General features: G+C 38.4%; 1 protein-coding gene across 1 annotated transcript in view; it reads left to right on the top strand.

Moving 5' to 3' along the window:
- The window catches only part of dennd3a (DENN/MADD domain containing 3a), a 29,148-nt gene extending 16,583 nt beyond the window's left edge, over positions 1-12,565 (top strand). The window contains exons 20-30 of the mRNA XM_042506965.1: positions 691-870; positions 1,043-1,213; positions 3,051-3,180; positions 3,540-3,647; positions 6,485-6,582; positions 8,977-9,131; positions 9,483-9,549; positions 9,710-9,782; positions 9,895-10,013; positions 10,169-10,306; positions 11,023-12,565. Coding sequence (XP_042362899.1) covers positions 691-870; positions 1,043-1,213; positions 3,051-3,180; positions 3,540-3,647; positions 6,485-6,582; positions 8,977-9,131; positions 9,483-9,549; positions 9,710-9,782; positions 9,895-10,013; positions 10,169-10,306; positions 11,023-11,217 — 1,434 coding nt within the window. The 3' untranslated portion in view covers positions 11,218-12,565. The remainder of the gene's footprint in view (positions 1-690; positions 871-1,042; positions 1,214-3,050; positions 3,181-3,539; positions 3,648-6,484; positions 6,583-8,976; positions 9,132-9,482; positions 9,550-9,709; positions 9,783-9,894; positions 10,014-10,168; positions 10,307-11,022) is intronic.
- Positions 12,566-16,972: the final 4,407 nt, after the last annotated feature.

Here is a 16,972-nt window from a genome sequence, read left to right as displayed (position 1 = left end):
AGTGTTAGGAAACATCAGTAACTTAGAGCTCGTATTAATTTAGTTTATTTCAATATTCAGTTTTTAAGAGATAAAGACTGTGTTACAGTTTGACAGTAATTCACAGCCAATATCCCCTATATCTGATATGTCTGATAGAGAATCGGGAGTCTTGACAGATTCAAATAAATCATGTTTTGTGTTGCTGGAAAAATCTGTTGATGATAAGGAAAGGAAGAAAGAATCTTAATAAGATCTAAGAAACTATGCAGCTCAAACCATAATGCAGTATGTGAGCTATGATTAAATTCGACTGTAATTAAGAGTCAACAGTGTACAGAAACCTTTAATTAATAATACCAATTGACTTTATCTTCACTGCACACTGTATAACTATGGTTTTTTTAAATCAGTTTTTTTTGGTAAGTAAAAGGACAAGAGAGCTTATATAGGTGCAGTTTTTTTTTAATCAATTTAATTAATTATTTCAAATTATTGTTATTATTATAAACTGTTAAGGTTGTTAAATCCACATTCTGGTGCAATTTCACAAATTGTTTTGCTGTAGTAATGCATAGTGATACATTAGTATATTAATACATCCTTTAACATTAAGGTCAATAAAATGAAACCCTGTTTTGTTGAAAAGATTTTCCTTGATGAGTTGACAAGTCAGTGGAATCAGCTGACTGGCTTTTATGTGATTTTCAGGTGTGCTTGCCAGCTTCCGTCTTAGAGCACATCGAGCCAAGCGAGTGCGTCTTCAAGCTGTCCTCCTCTGTCAAGACGAGCCGTGGCGTGGGGAAGATCGCCATGACTCAGAGACGGCTCTTCCTGCTGACCGACGGACGACCGGGATACGTGGAGGTGGCACAATACAGAGATTTAGAGGTGAGACCTTTTGATTTGAGAGAGTGTTTACACATGACAGAAGAAAGAGTTCGAAAAAAGTGCTCTCTGTCAGGACTAGAAGCCTAAAAAGGCTGTCAGAGCAACACTTTCAGTGTATGTTGATTCTGTATAGTGATCTACATCCTGTCTTCCTCTATCCTCCTTTCTGCAGGAGGTGAAAGTGTCATCAGCTCCCTTTCTGCTCCTGCGAATCCCCAGCCTGAAGCTGCGTGTTCGGGGCAGGAAGGAGGCATTTGAAGCCAATTTGAAAACAGAGACAGAGCTGTGGAACCTGATGGTCAAAGAGATGTGGGCCGGACGTAACATGGCTGACCAACACAAGGTAAAGCTGAAGGCTGTATGTGAGTATGTGTAAGCCGGTATGAAGGTGTACTGTACATGTAGGGAAGAGATGGGGAACTGGATCTAAGAGGAATGAATGCACGAGAATAAAAGCTAATTTGTGGAGTAATCATGTGCATTTATTGCTCATAGCTTGCCTTTATCTAAGTTTCTCTGTGTGTGTGTGTGTGTGTGTGTGTGTGTGTGTGTGTGTGTGTGTGTGTGTGTGTGTGTGTGTAAGAGTGTGCATGCCAGTCATTGTGAACTTCAGTGACCTTTGGTAGGTGTGGTTGAATTCCTTAGGGCGTTCACAAACACTTGAATGGAGACAGAGGGTTTCCTTTCTGAAACCAGATCTTGTTACTGTTACATCTCTCACTCTCATTTCTGTCTCGTTTTTACTCTCTTTTCTCTCTTTCATATTTTCTGTACTGTAGTATGTTATGAGTGTAGACTGACATCAGTCTTGTCTGGCGAGGCGGATAAGCAGGAGTTTTGTCAAGAAATCTAGCTGTATTATACCAAGATTTAAACCAAATAATCAGACATATTATACTTTTTGTTGTGAATTTGCGTCTTTTTTAGGACCCATAGATAATGTACAGTAAAAACTGCTTATAATAATCACAGCTCGGGACAGAGTCTTCCCTATACAGGGTCTCCAGTCATGAAATTCCTGAAAAAGTCATGAAATTAGAAATTATTTGGAATAAACAGAAGGTTTTGAATATACATTGTTTTGGCTATTGTTGTAAAAAATGTTTATAAAAATCCCAAAACGTATCTAATATTATGCAAAGTATGTTCTTTGTATAACTAATTTGAAATTGAATGCTGCGTTGCGTGTGTGAAACAAACGTAACAGACCGGCTTTGCGTCATTGCCGAAACTGTGAGCCTTTTGGGGGAAAAACCTGTGCTATCACATCAAGAGTGCAACAGGAAAATGCTGTTTTTCATGAAAATTAGGTGAAATACAATAAAAAAAGTTATTGAAAAGTCTTGGAAATAAACAAAAAAAAAAACATTAGTAAAAATGTGTGGGAACCCTGTATACAAATGCTGTTAAAAAATTCAATTATTGACTTTTATAAATCAAGTAGTCAGCTTACAGTTTTCATTTTGGGTCTTTGAATTAAAACTAAAGCCATTCTTTTTTATATATATATATTCATTTTTTTACTTTCTTGCATGATGGTATGCCTGGTGGTAACCCATCTGCTTCAAGCTGGTGACCTAAGGTTTGTGCTCCATGCACATTTAAAATTCAATATATGGAAAAAATGTTGTCTCCTCAAAGCTTATGACAAAAGGCTGCAGTTAAACTTTGTGTTCATCAGGCTACGTAGTCAACTCAAACAACGAGAAACAGCCAAGGCTCCTTGTGATGGAGACAGAAAACAAAAACGCACGGGAAAGCACCTGTGGTGAAGCCGCCCTCATCACGAGAATCGATAAAGCATGGCCCCATAATGACTGTTACAAACTGCTGTACTGTGTTTTTTAAAACACTAAATCAAATTCAGTCAATAATCATAGCTGTTTATTTATGTAAAAAATGTACAAATGTGAATCTACTTGAGAAATGAAGGAAAAAAAGATTACCTCTGTAGTGTATGCTCTTATCAAAGCCTGTTTACATTTAAAAGTGTGTCATTACCACTTTTCACACCCTAATATCCATTTTTCTACAGAGAGTGTCCATCTTCATGTTTTTTCAATATATTTTTATATATGTAATCTTTCAGTCATGGAGGGAACATCTATTTGACTATAAATCCACCCAGAAATGATCTTTTATGCCTTTATGAAGTTTACATAATGGCTCTTTGATTCCAGGACCCCCAGTACATGCAGCAGGCTCTGACCAACGCCTTGTTAATGGATGCAGTCGTGGGCAGCCTTCAGAGCAGTAAAGCCATCTACGCTGCGTCGAAGCTGGCTCACTTTGACCGCATCAAGATGGAAGGTAGTGATGATTATTGTTTTAGATTCTGTCTTGTTTGCTTACCATCTAGAGCATGATTAAGCCTGCCCTTTTTGTCATCATAGATTTAGTTTGTGTTGATTCAGTTTTGTTTGCTTCTCTGATACACTAATAACCAGGTAAATGACTTGGGTTTGGTTGTAATTTGCATACTGAAGACCCTCAGTTAAGAGTGGTTTGAGATCATTTGGAAACTACAAGTTCCTCAGTAGTACATAATGACTCATCAGAGGCTATGTTGGGATTTTTATGGCTGTTTGGGTTTTTTTGTGCTTGTTTGTGTATTCACCACCTGCAAAAGTTTGGTTACCTCTCTATAACAGTGCTTTGTGTGTCTCTAGTGCCGATGATGGTTCCCAAGACAACCGCAGAGACGCTGAAGCACAAAATCAACCCCTCGCTGGAGCTCGCTGCACCTCAGGCTGTAGATGTGCTTCTGTACACACCAGGTACAAACTGTAAAAGCCTCATTCTCACTGCACAAAAAAACTGCTAACACCCGCTAACATCTGGCTTTTTAATGCAATGAGAATGTGTACGATCTGCATTCACACCCGGATCAGATGGCTCTGCAGTAGAGACAGGTTTTTATTGCCTACAGGTCTAATTGTCATTGATGGGAACACAGCACCCGAGTCAGTGCTGTAATTTCAGCTCCTTAACCGGCGAGATGCAATGACGTGCCGTCACTAATTACTGTCCGTCTCCTCCCAAGCTGCACTCAAACATTATTCCTAGTTCGTCTGCACCGAGCTTGAAAGAGAGACTGAATAAGTTATAGATATGTAAAAAGAAGAGGCCACTAAAAAGTTTTCAAAGACCTCTGTTCCTTCTGCTGTCTGCTGTTTACCCGTTATCCTGCCTGTCTGTGATGTTGCATGGGCACACCAACAAAACAACCCCCCCACACAAACACCAGCTGACAGAAAGGCAGACATGTGTGCTAAAGCAGTGAGTTCACTGGCCATGGGAATGTAGACAGTCGCTCATATTAAGTGGGTTTACAAGTATTTGAAAATCTCATGTGCATGCGTTAATTTTGGTGGGAATGGGGTGTAACTAAGCAGTCCCTTCAGTCTTCTTACTATCACAGCGATGATGCGTGTCCGGTTTCTCTCAGGGGAGTTTCACAATCCACATTTTCAACTATGTCACCAACACACGGTCACTGACATATACACTTACTGGCAAATACACACACATGACCTTTGCTTTGTTATCACCTTTTACTCACTCTGTTTCACTCCAGCTTAAAAAGACAGGCCGTCATAAAGCTGCTCATAAAGTGTCTCAACAGCACTTCCTCCTCCGGTTTCCTTTACAGGAAATCTGCAAATAGGAAGTCAGATAGACATTTAAGAATTTATGTGGTGGGAAGCCTCTCCTCAAGGATTGTACAGTATATCTTCTCAATATACTGTACAATCCAGACTTTCCAATGGGAGTTATGGCAATTATGTCAGTTGAATCAGATTTGGCTGCTCAGTACAAATATTTTACGGTTTGTTCCTCTTTTCCCATATACAGTTTGAGAGTTTGAATGGGGTTTGGCGGGGTGTTCAGGGTTTCAGCGATGTTCACATAATATAGTAAACAAGAAATGTGAAACAGGGTTTTTTGCTTTCACTAGTTATCAAATAAAGAGACTGTATCATAATTAGTTGCTGTGAGCTGTAAATTCACCAATTCCCAGCAGGAGACGGACGATAACGTTGTCTTGGAGCCTGAGTGAGCAGCCAAAACATCCCTAGAGGTACACTGCAAACTGACTGACAGAAAAAAGCAACTCCTTGGCTTGAAAAACTTCAGTTGACTGAGTGGTTTCAGACTGATGTTTCAAATCTTTGACTTTGACTGATGAATATCACTTGAAATGTTTTTGTTCACTGTTTTTTAAATGAAAAATGCACTATACCTTTGCCAAAATGCACTCAGTTATTACTGATTAAAATTTAACAAAAGTATGAGATTAGATACTGATAGAGGCAATGCAGTTTTCATTTGGTGATACATTTACCCTGAATTTTGTCAGAATCTTTTGAGCAGGTAAATATCTGATTCTTGTTGATTGCTGAGAGCCAAAGAGCCCAAAGTATTTGAAAAGTGGAAGTGAGTTAATTTAGATACTGAAATGACTAATAGCTATACCTTTTATACTGATATCAAAATTTATAGACCAGTGACAGATTAAAAGTAAACCTGAATAAATAACTCAAGTAACATCATGAATGCAGAAACTTCCAGCTAAGATATGATTGGTCACCAGATTTTAACGCATTTAAACACTTATAGGAGATTTTAGGATTATTATATGTTAAATAGCGCTCTCTCCAGTATCATAAAAATACCAAGTGAGGGAGCATCCTTTAAAAAAATGTTATTTATCCTTGCAGTAGAGTTTCAGTCACTGGAACAAAATTACGTGTAAGAGGAGCATTAAGGCTCTTCTGGCAGTTTTCAGTAGCCCAAAACTTAACTAAGGCACCTTACGTGTTTTCTCTCTTAATCTGTCACCCATGTGGTATTCCCAGTCATCACATCTGACCTTAAAACACTAGACTTGTTTACTGTTGTTTAGCCTTTGTATTCAGGCCTGTGGCTTCATTACACCAGGACAGACAAACTGGTGCATTACGTGGCAGGAAGACGGCTTAAAAAGAACTACAAAGCCTTCAGTGGGCCGGCCATCTGGGGCCACTTAGTTGCCCGGCTGGCGGCAGACTGACCCCCAGCACTAACACACTCATGCACAGTCATACTCAGTGATGCTCTCATATACAGACACGTTTCAGTTCCTCTATAGCAGTCAGCACTCAGATTTCTGTTGGTGAAAAGAACAAATCTGGCTATTCAAGTCCTCCCTCTCCGCCTCGCTCTGGCTCTCTGGTTTGAATATAGGTCACTGAATTGAATTCCTGGCATGTGTCCAGTGCACTCCTACTCCTCTCCCCTCTCTCCTTCTCCTCTCCACACCCTCTCTATTCCACTCTCTCTCCCCTCTATGTCCCACTGTCCCTCTCCGCCCCTCCTGCTATGAAATACAGGATGTTACTTTTTCTTTCCGCCAGAGGTGCTTTTAAATAACGCTGAATACGTTGGAGCAAAACTGACCGTTAGGTGAAGCCTGGGTGGAGACATGAACATGAAGTGTTTCCATTCAAACTGTCAGTTGATATTCTCATTTTCCTTCTGGGCCTCCTGGAGGAGTAAACATGGCCAGCTGTAGGCCACGAGTTTGTGATAAGGAATTGAGAAATAACTGACAAATGCTGCGTGTGTGTTTCAGGTCAGTTATGGGTGTCTGTGAGTGTTGGGAAGGTGATGGTGTTTGATGCCTCCAGCTGGTCCCTCACACACACGTGCCATGTTGGGAATGCAAGACTGGTAAAGAAATCACACAGACGCTACACTCACACTAATTTTGATTTCTGAAAAAAATTCAATTCATTTTTTTTTTTCAAAAGTCTCTTGAAGTTTGTGATTTGGTTGAAGTAAACATAATTTCTCAGGGTTACACCTCTTCAAGTATTTTAGTTTGTATCTCTTTTTCACAATTTTTAGCCAATATTTGTTTAAGACAAAGTTTATTTACAAGCCGTTTGTGGTAAGACAAAGACGTGAAACATGGATGTATTTGAGGACTTTGGCATTGTTTTAATACAAAAAAAGGTTTACAGAAAAACATGCATATATTTGTGGAGGATAAAAACAGACCCAAGTATGATAAATCAATCAGTCAATAAATCAATAAATGTATAAATACAGGAATAAATCATTAAGAAAATGTTTTAAAATAAATAAGTAAAAGACTAAATAAATGCTGAAATAAACAGAGAAAGAAGAAGCTTAAATTAGCTAATTTTTAAATTTTTCATCCTCTACATGTATACATATATTTATTGCTCACAGTAAGATAAAAGTTGATGCTAGCTAATACTTTTGGAATTCTTAATGTTGTGAACTTATTGCTTCGGTAGTTCTCTTATAAATAAATGCAAACACTTGGCAATATGTTCTTCTTCTTCTTCACATCAGTGGACAGAATCAGCAGCAGCACATGCATGCCACTGACATCAGATACAGATAAAACTGTTTTCCTCAGGTTTATATTCCTTTATGCTTCACTGTGTCCGTATTATCTTCATACTTGCAGTGCATGTTTTAGAAAACTGCACGGTGTGTTTTGAATAGTTTTGGTTCCCCCTATGGCCACAACATTTTCTTATCAAAATATAAACAAGTGAAAATTGGCTGGAGTTCCTCAGAGCTCTTTTGGAGAAGTTAAGGATGAGTGTAAAGTTTTAAGGCTCTGTGCTAATCACTGACCTCCACACCAAGCATGCAGGTCACAGTCACATGAAATATGTTAACTGCTGTGTGTGTGTGTGTGTGTGTGTGTGTGTGTGTGTGTGTGTGTATGTATGTATGTATGTATGTTTTTTTCTGGACTCAACCACAGTCTTTGCACATAGTTCATTCCCAGGTTGCATTAAACATCTGGCCCACGCTCTTCTATTACTTGCGGTATGATCAGTGATTAAAATAGCATTGAAAAATGGTAGTTAAATTTTGTGGACAGTCAATTTTTAAATCTGTGGGTTTTTAAAAAATTTTTTTTTTACAACTGCAACCAACTTTTCACTTTTTTCATCTTTCTATAGCAGTTACATTATGCAGTTAACATTTACTTCATAATGATCAATTAAAGAGAAAAACTTTATAAACGTAGAAACATTAACGTTAAGATTAGATGTGCTGGTGCTGAGTGGGCAGTGTGTCAGTACAGTTTCAGACAATGTTGCCACCTAGTGGAGAAGTTAAGAATAGCACAACAAATTTCCTCCCACACACAGCACTTTCTGTATAAACCAAGCTCAATATAATGCTTGTAATTATGCATACACTGATCTACTCTATACCTGCTTCACTTACCTGTTGGAAGCAGAGATCTGCAGAGAAAGGAACTGTCCTACTGTAGATAATCCTTTCTTTCTATAATGAACAATTATATTCACCATAAACCCTTCTGCTTGTTATTTTCTCGATAAATCAGCGACTTGTTTGGTCTATAAAATGTAAAAAAAAAACAACTAAATGTTTGGTGGCCCAGAGAGCTTAACTTAGTGCACCTTGAGAAAAGACAAGCAAATTGGCATGTATGTTTTTTCCATACTTACAGTGCGTTGACCTTTCTCAACTCCATTTGTCCAACTAGCAGTGAAGAACAGCGACAAATCCTCAACATGTAGAAGACAGAACCAGAAATTTGGCATGTTTTGCTGTAAAAATTATAAATCTATCAAAAAACTGTCAGTTAACTAATTAACCTTTTTTTTTTTAAAGATTATTTTTGGGCATTTTTGCCTTTATTAGATAGGACAGATCAACAGTGTGAAGGGGTAAGAGAGAGGGGATGACATGCAGCAAGGGTCTGTGAGTTGGACTCGAGCCTGTGGCCGCTGCGGATAGGACAGTGCCATTATTCATGGGGTGCCTGCTTTATCCACTAAGCCACTGGACGCCCCAATTAATTAACTTTTTAAGTAAATAGCATTTATGTAGTTCTCATTTGAGTACTTATCTTGTCTCCTCTCAACAGCCTTCCTTTGGCCCCCATTTCAAAATATTTTAGGAATTCGCTATATTCATCCCAAAATTGTCCCTGAATGTTTACATATTTAGTCAAACCAATAACTCTCTCATATCTGTAGATGCCCAGTTGTTATGTTCTAGTTGCAACTTCTGTTCAGCAATGTGTTTTTCCGTCTCTGTTTTCAGAACTGCATGCTGGGAGTCGATAAGGACCAGGTGTGGATGGGCTCCGAGGACTCTGTCATCTACATCATCAGCATGGTGGCCATGGTCTGTAACAGACAGCTGACTGAACACAGAGCAGAGGTCACCGGACTGGCGCTCGACATGGACAAATACGGGTAAACACATACACACACATCAACTGACAAAAAATGCATCAGATCCTGTCACAAAACTTTGACACGCATTATTTTAAATTCCTTTTTTTAAAATATCAGCGCACTTTGTTATGCATCACTGCTTATTTCGTATCATTAAAGTGACCTTTTGATGATGTTCATGATTTAAATGTAGTTTTAAATTGTACATCAGTGTTGTAACTTCATACTTTTGCAATTTTGTTTCTGAACTTTGATGCTGGTTAATTGAATTGTTGTAAATTGAACTGAGCTGAAGAGAGAGAGATACAGACGTTCATGTAAATCATTTCTGAGTCAGAGTGACATGCAAAGTGATCCAATGTTCTTTAGCCAAAAAGTGGCGTACTCCTGCAGTGCTGAGGGAAGTGTCATGGTGTGGGACGTCTCGACACTACAGGTCAGATTCTTCATCATACATGATTCTTTTTCTCGAGTGCTAAATAGAAGTGCATATTATGTACGGTCATAGTAGGTCAAAGGCTTATCTAGTTATTTTTCTGTTTCAAACCAAAATGTTTCTCTTCATAACTAAGATTTTTGTGTTACTAAAAACTCAGGTGAAGAGGCACTTTCGCCTCTCCTGCGATCGTCTGCAGTCCGTCTACAGCTGTAACGGGACTCTCTGGTGCTGTAAGTTTCACACTCGCCTCGTTTGAGCATTACAACAGAAAACTTTGATGAGTTGCCGATTTAAAATTAAATAATTGAACAATCTCTCTTTTTATTTTTGTCTTTCTCTCAGGCTCCAGGGACAACATAATGGAGGTGTGGAGGAACGGCTCATTGAAACATCGTCTTAATTTACCAGAGCAACAAAAAGGATCAACAGCCACATTCAGCTCAATACTGCTGTTACCTGAGGTACCACGCACACACGCATGCACACACGCACATACATGCATGCATGTATGCACACACACACACGCATGCACACAGTTTGTCTGTCAGTCTCTACATTGGTGTGTTGTGGTGTTTTATTTGACCCTTTCTCCTCTGTGTGCTTGTGTATGTGTTAGAAGGAGGAGCTTTGGAGCATTTGTGCGGACTCAGCAGAAGTGTGTATTTGGCACATAAAGGACATCGCCAAACCGTATCACCGCGTGGCCCTACAGGACTGCGCCGGATGTTACTGCATGATCAAAGTTAAAAACCAGGTTAATATACAGCACTGATGCACACATTCATAAAACACTTTATTAGCATCTACAAATGCATCATCATCATGTATGTAACATGAAAGAAAACTAGAATAAGGGCTCCAAAGTGTGTCTATTTAGTCCCATTTTAGGACCATTTTTGTTGACAGTGCCTCTGCAAGAAGCACCATTGCAACTTGCAAAATATTCATAGGAAGTATAAAAGACCTCTATTATATAAGAACAAATCAAATTTTGAGGGCAAATTACTTTATTTTTTGATTTTGGGCTGCTGGAAAAAAAATCTTGAAAACATTTTAATGAAGGAAAAACCTGACACCATAAACAATATTAATTTGGAAAATTGCCTGAATTAAAGTTCTGCATTTGTGAACCTTGAAATGTCTACATTTCGAAATACTTGAGGTGTAAACATTAATTTCATTTATGTCCCCAGAAAACACCATCAAACGTAAGTTTGTGATAGTTTGTGACTTTTTCCTTTAAAATAAAAGAGCACATGCTTATTTCTGTAAATGTTCTGTTTATTACCACAGCATTTATCAGTAATAGAAATTAAACAGAAAAAAATATGAATGTATAGCTTTGAACATTAATTTAAGAGGTGCTCCTGAAATGTTTCAGTAGGGAGCACCAGTATTTTTAGTGGAAAACAGCTTGAGCCCTGACATAATTTTTCAATTTTTCTAAAAAAAATGTCTTTTTCTCTCCAGGTGTGGGTCGGCGGAGTTGGCCGCAGCTCTGCCAAAGGGAAGATTTACATCCTGGAGACAGAACGCCATCAAGTCCTGAAGGAGCTTCACGGCCACAATGACAGGGTGACAGCGCTCTGCTCTGCGGAGGATCGCTACGTCCTCAGCGGAGCTGGTAAACACGACGGCAAGATCGCCATCTGGAAGGTGGAGTAGAGCTGATGACCGCCTGAAAGTGGAAAATTTAAAGTTGGAACTCGACTTCTTAAAGGCGGAGTCTTTGCTTCTGGATGAAGATTGTTGATATTTGAATTCAACACCAAAACAAATACAACCCTCCCATCAGCGCTCCTTCTGTTTTACCATCCTTTTTGCTCCAACTGCCTTTCTCCTTCTATATTCATGGCTGCTCTGAGCCACTTCCAGTGTTTCCCATTTAAAGAGCCAGGATTGTGTATAAACACCTAGTTTTTTTCAGCACATACACTCAGTGGACATCTGGCGGACCATAAGCGTATCTTTGTTAAATTTTGCAAAAAAGTGTATTGGGATAGAATCGCTGACTGCACCTTTAATGCTGTTACTCTTTAAAACTTCTGTGGGACCTCCTTTGAGCCAACAAAGTACACCAGGTTTTGAAACAGCGGGAAAAAAAATTAAGATCTGATCAAAATCTCAACCTCAACTTTCCTTTTGCGTCCCAGAGACATAAAGGAACCACTTGGTGGTCATGTGATGCAACCAGTTTACACAAAGTGTCTTCTGCTGCCTGCTATAAAGTAGTGATTTACAGCTGGAAAAACAAGTGCTAACACAGTATTTGTTGGTGAACATGAAGGACGAATGAAGACTAAATTAAGAGGAGTAGGCACAGGATGTGACAGATTGTTTTTTAACACAGAGTGCTTTCATTTTTGTATTCCACATGCTGCCTTATTTAATGTTCTACCGTGTTTAATACTGAGTTTTATCACAGCAGTATTATGTGGGAACATTGTGTGACCGAGCCTCAACTCCAGCTGTGTTTTGAGGTGAGCTTCTGCAGCTCAGAGGAGTCAAACTACCCTGAAAACCGTGGGAAAGCCCTGAAGAAAGTTTATTTTGATGGAAGTTATTCTTTAATGGACAATACTCAGTGGAGAGCGCCAAGAAATATGATGAAAGACGATACAAAGTTAGGAGCTGGACTCAAACTTGTACATGTGTTTCATATAAACAAGTTGAGTCCTACAACAGCTGCAATTTGATAAAAAACACACAAAAAAAGGACCGTTCCCACAGTGTTTGCGCTTTTTGTTTTCCTTTATCAGATGCTTACCTCATTTATAGACAGTTTCCACATTCTTTCTATTTATTTCCCTACAAGATAAGTTTTACCTGTGTTACAGAGTCAGTGGTTTTAAGCAGGAAATGCAAAATGTTTTATATGCAGACTGATGGGGGATGAAGGCCAAGTCCGGCTATAAAAAGCTTTATGCTTGTTAAAAATGTAGTTATTTGTAATTTTAAGTCATTATTGCCACTCTGTCATGTGAAAATGTATTTATAATCTGTAGACGTCTGTGTTCTCTGCATTTTTTATGGTATTTTAATTTGTTTATTATTACATAGTGTTATTTTTATTAACCAAGTGAAACACAAAAGACTGAAGTTTTCTTATTTTTCTTTTTTTTTCTGCTTTCGGAAAACTTCGAGACACTTTTTTTTAACGAAATCTGAGTCTTAATTTACAAGTGGGATTATGTTGGTTCATATCACATAAGGTTCATTTGGAGATTAAAGTTATCTTTAATTAATGTATTTATACATTGTACATAATTGGTAACAGAAAATACCTTAATTTGTAAACTGAAGTGGTGACAATGCAAACATCTCAGCCATCGATGTATGAATATTATATTTACTTCACTTTTTTATAAGACAACATATGAAAGTGTAAAATATCACAAGAACCGTTAATAAGATTTTCTAATATTTAACCAACAGTGAACAATGTAAATACACACTTTATAAAGAAGGTCTCCAACTTGTCTTCATTTTCAACAGGGACAAGTTTCAATTTACTCCGAGTGCCAATGGTGTCTAACCTGGAGGTTGCAGAGGCGTCTGGAGTTACTGTTCCTCTGACCTATGTTCTTTTTCCTTGTTCATTTTTTTTTATAGATAAAACTAGGAGAAAATACTAAAAAAGAAATAATGCAAAAATAGCTCATAAGCAGATACTGCTTCACTTGAAGGGATCACTAGCCAAAAAGACAGAGAACTACTGCTCTATACAACATTTTGCAATCCAAAGTTTTAGGGTATGTATTTATTAATGCAGATATCCTGCATGCAGATGATTTTCTCCAGTTGATTTTACACCGATCAGCCTTAACATAAAAACCACTGACAGGTAAAGTCAATGACAATAATCATCTTGTTACAATGTTCTGCTGTCAGAGGTTTTCATGGTTTGGCTTATCATCGAAGTTGACTATTGAATTCCATCCCTGCGTTTCTGCATTTCTCACAGTTCACCGGAAGAGGGTGCTGTTTTATTGCAAGAAAACAGTTTAACTTGGAGCACTTTCTCTGACAAGAGTTGACTGAAATTCAGTTTTACAGATCAAAACGCGTCAATAAAAAAGGGCTTTTTGCTTTATCAATCTGCCAGTTATTGCCTTTGCTAAATGATTTACTGCCTCGTCTATAAATTATTACAACATAGTTACAATTATAACTCTCAAGAGGTCAAGGTGGTCTTTATTGTATCCAGTCATCAGTCAAAAAGCAAAACAATATTCAGTTTTTATTCATATATGACAAAGAAAAGCAGCACATTTTTAAATTTGAAAGATTGTTTCAGTGTCCTTGCTTCTTCTGCTCTGACTGCAAGGTGGCAGAGTGATGTGTAAAGCTAGCTGCTCAGATGCATGCCTTTCAGCCCTCACGTTTTTCCTGGGGTGATTCTTCTTCCTCTGTTATAGACGTTGTCGTTCGGTTAAATGACTTCTTGGCACTAGATGCTGCAGCTTATGTTCCACACTGTCACCTCCTTTACCGAAAGGAAATGTAGTAAACACATAAAAAGCGCTCAGGTATCTGATTCTGGTCACCTTACTGAAATCACATATTAATGTAGGAATTTAGGATTCACTGTGTCTAAATGTACGGGGTTATGCGGATGGTGGTAGGTGATACAGCTCATGCGTATGCTCAGGTGACTCTGAGCAAAAACCTGAATCTGTGTCTGGCTGCTGCTCTGTGAGTGACCTCTGACCTCCCTGTGCATGTTTTTACGTCAAAGCTGAACTGGAACTCCCAGTCCTTCAAACACTGCGCATGTGTGAGTGTGCAGCTCCGTGCAGTTTTATTCCCGTAAATCTGTATGTTGATGTGAACATGTGTGCAGGACATTGTTGTGTTACATAAAGCCATAAGCAGCGGTTAATCTCTCAGCGTGCAGGTCCGCTCAGGCTTCGGCTGCAGGGGAAGATAAGTAGTTTTCTGTGTCTCCTGCAGCTTTTAATCAGTTTCCTTTAATCCATTAATGTTTGGTTACAGGAAGCAGGAGCTCGATTCAAGAGAAAAGAAACACAATTGTGGTTTGTGCTGCAACTTAAAGTGCTGAAACAAAAACTCTAGTCAACAGAGGCACAGTGCTCTGCAGTTCAATGCAATAAACACAAAAGTTATTTTTTAAAATCAAGGCTGAAGACTTTTATTACATCAAATACATCTTCATTTCTTGTAACTTTTATCCTTATATTCTATAGCTGTCCTAATATACAGTATTTTATCTTGTTTTTGTTTACTACTCTAGCTTTTAAATGGGGTTTTTAACTGTATGTAAATGCCCTTTTTTGCACCTTGTCTCTCTGCTTTCAGTGTTTTTTTATTAAGCGCTTTGAATTACCTCGTTGCTGAAATGTGCTACACAAACTTGTCTCAACTTCATCAGCACTATAGCAGCTAGTGCTGAACTGTATGCTTTAGTTGGACAATATGACAAGTTTTGCGGGATAAAACTGGTGTAATTCAATATTTTTGTCAATAAATGCCTTGAAAACATTCAAATAACCAATGCAGTTAATACTTCTCACTTTATATCTTTGTCTCTGAGCCTTTTCAGTCCTACACAAGATTTCCATCTTTAAAACCCCCCGAAGCTCACAAATTTTGCAAATATTTATATACAGTATTCACCACAAACTAAGAACCAAATTAAGTAAGAGAGTTATGAAAAGAAAACATATTTAGTTATCATTTATGAAGAGTGTAATAACACTGAAAAAAGCAACACTTAGGAACGTATACATGTTTTTGCAGCACCAGGATGATTGAAAGGATTGAAAATAAGGCATGTTCATGACAATAAATAAACATACTCACTGCAACAGTGTGGCTCATTTATGCATTTTAAATTGTGTTCATAATAACAATACTACCACTATTACTACTGATAATAATATTAATAATAATAATGATAAAAATATAATCACATCGGCCCTGTCCATGGTGTACCTGCCTTCCACCCAATGACAGCCGGGATTGGCTCCAGCCCCCCCGTGACCCTTGCGAGGACAAGCGGTTACAGAAAATGAATGAATGAATGAATATAATTACAAACTTTGTTTATTGAAAACAAAATAAAGTTGCAAATAGCTTTACCAGGTTTAACCACATTTTAAACATTTCATTTGTTCATGTCATCACCTCAGCACAAGCTGTCACAGGTTAAATTCCCACAGCACTAAATTTGCTTAAGATAACATCTGGTTTAGTGTTTTTGAAGGTTATGACAGACAGGATAAACAGGATAGAAGAGGAATGTTGCATCTGCCAGGACATGACAAATGACACACAGCTTTCAAATTACTGGAGTTATTCACTTCAGGCAGATATTTAACACTGGATGATGATGATTTAGGATGTTTTTGATTGAATCTGCTTCTTGAAGTGTAGAAAAACATCTGTTCTAAGGATACAGATATTTAGTCTCAGCTGACTGACACTAAATGTCCAAAAGTCAGTTATTTTGTTATTTTAATTTTTTTAAAAAATGTTTTTTATCACATTCCCATCTCACACGACCTATTTCTCTCTGTTTTGGTATCACCCTCAAGCATTTAACCTTGGAAAGCAGTTTTTCCACATTTGAGTGCTCTTTATTATTGTTTTTCTTGATAATTGGAGTGTCACATGGCGTGAGCAAATTATAGCTGTCATACAATCCCCAAGAAACCCAACCCTCCTGAGCTGCAGGGGAGCTCAGAGAGATCAAGGGGACATCACCTCTCCAGCAGCATAACATCTGACAGAGCTGTAAGTCTGGGTGTTTACCGTACAGGTCAGAACTGCACATTAGTTTCAAAAGAATTTAAATGTCACTATTTAGGCCCCCACTGACCTTCGAACACACAAACACACACACACACACAAAACAAGTTTTCCCACATTTGTGCACTCTTTACTGCTGTTTTTCTTGATAACTGGAGTGTCACATTAGTATGAGTAAATTATAGCTGCATGCATTCCCCAACAGGCCCAACGGTCCTGAGCTGCTGGGGAGCAGATCAGATGTGTTTTTACCCTCAGGGACATCTCCTATAGTGTTATGCAAACTTGTATAATCAGAGCTTTAAAGGGGACCTATTGTGCTCATTGCCATATTTATACTTGTATTTGGGGTTTCTACTAGGATATGTGTGCATGCTTTTGTGGTCAAAAAAACACTTAATTTTCCTCATACTGTCTTTGCTGGATCACCTGTAATCACCCTCTGTCTGAGGCGCTCTGTTTTAGCATCTGTCTCTGTAAGTCCCACTCCCGAAAAAAGCCCAGTCTGCTCTGATTGGTCCATGTTTCCATGTTCCACTATATTTCAGTATCTCTCAGGCCTCCAGGGATTATGTCAAGATTTGAAGCCAGTTTTCGTGTCGGCCAAACAGTGGAACTACAACTTTTGGGTCCCCCGTGCTATTGGGCC

The sequence above is a fragment of the Plectropomus leopardus genome, chromosome 18, assembly GCF_008729295.1.
Source record: "Plectropomus leopardus isolate mb chromosome 18, YSFRI_Pleo_2.0, whole genome shotgun sequence".
Lineage (NCBI taxonomy): Eukaryota > Metazoa > Chordata > Actinopteri > Perciformes > Serranidae > Plectropomus > Plectropomus leopardus.
The sequence above is the reverse complement of the archived record's forward strand: the minus strand, read 5'-3'. Positions and strand labels throughout refer to the sequence as shown.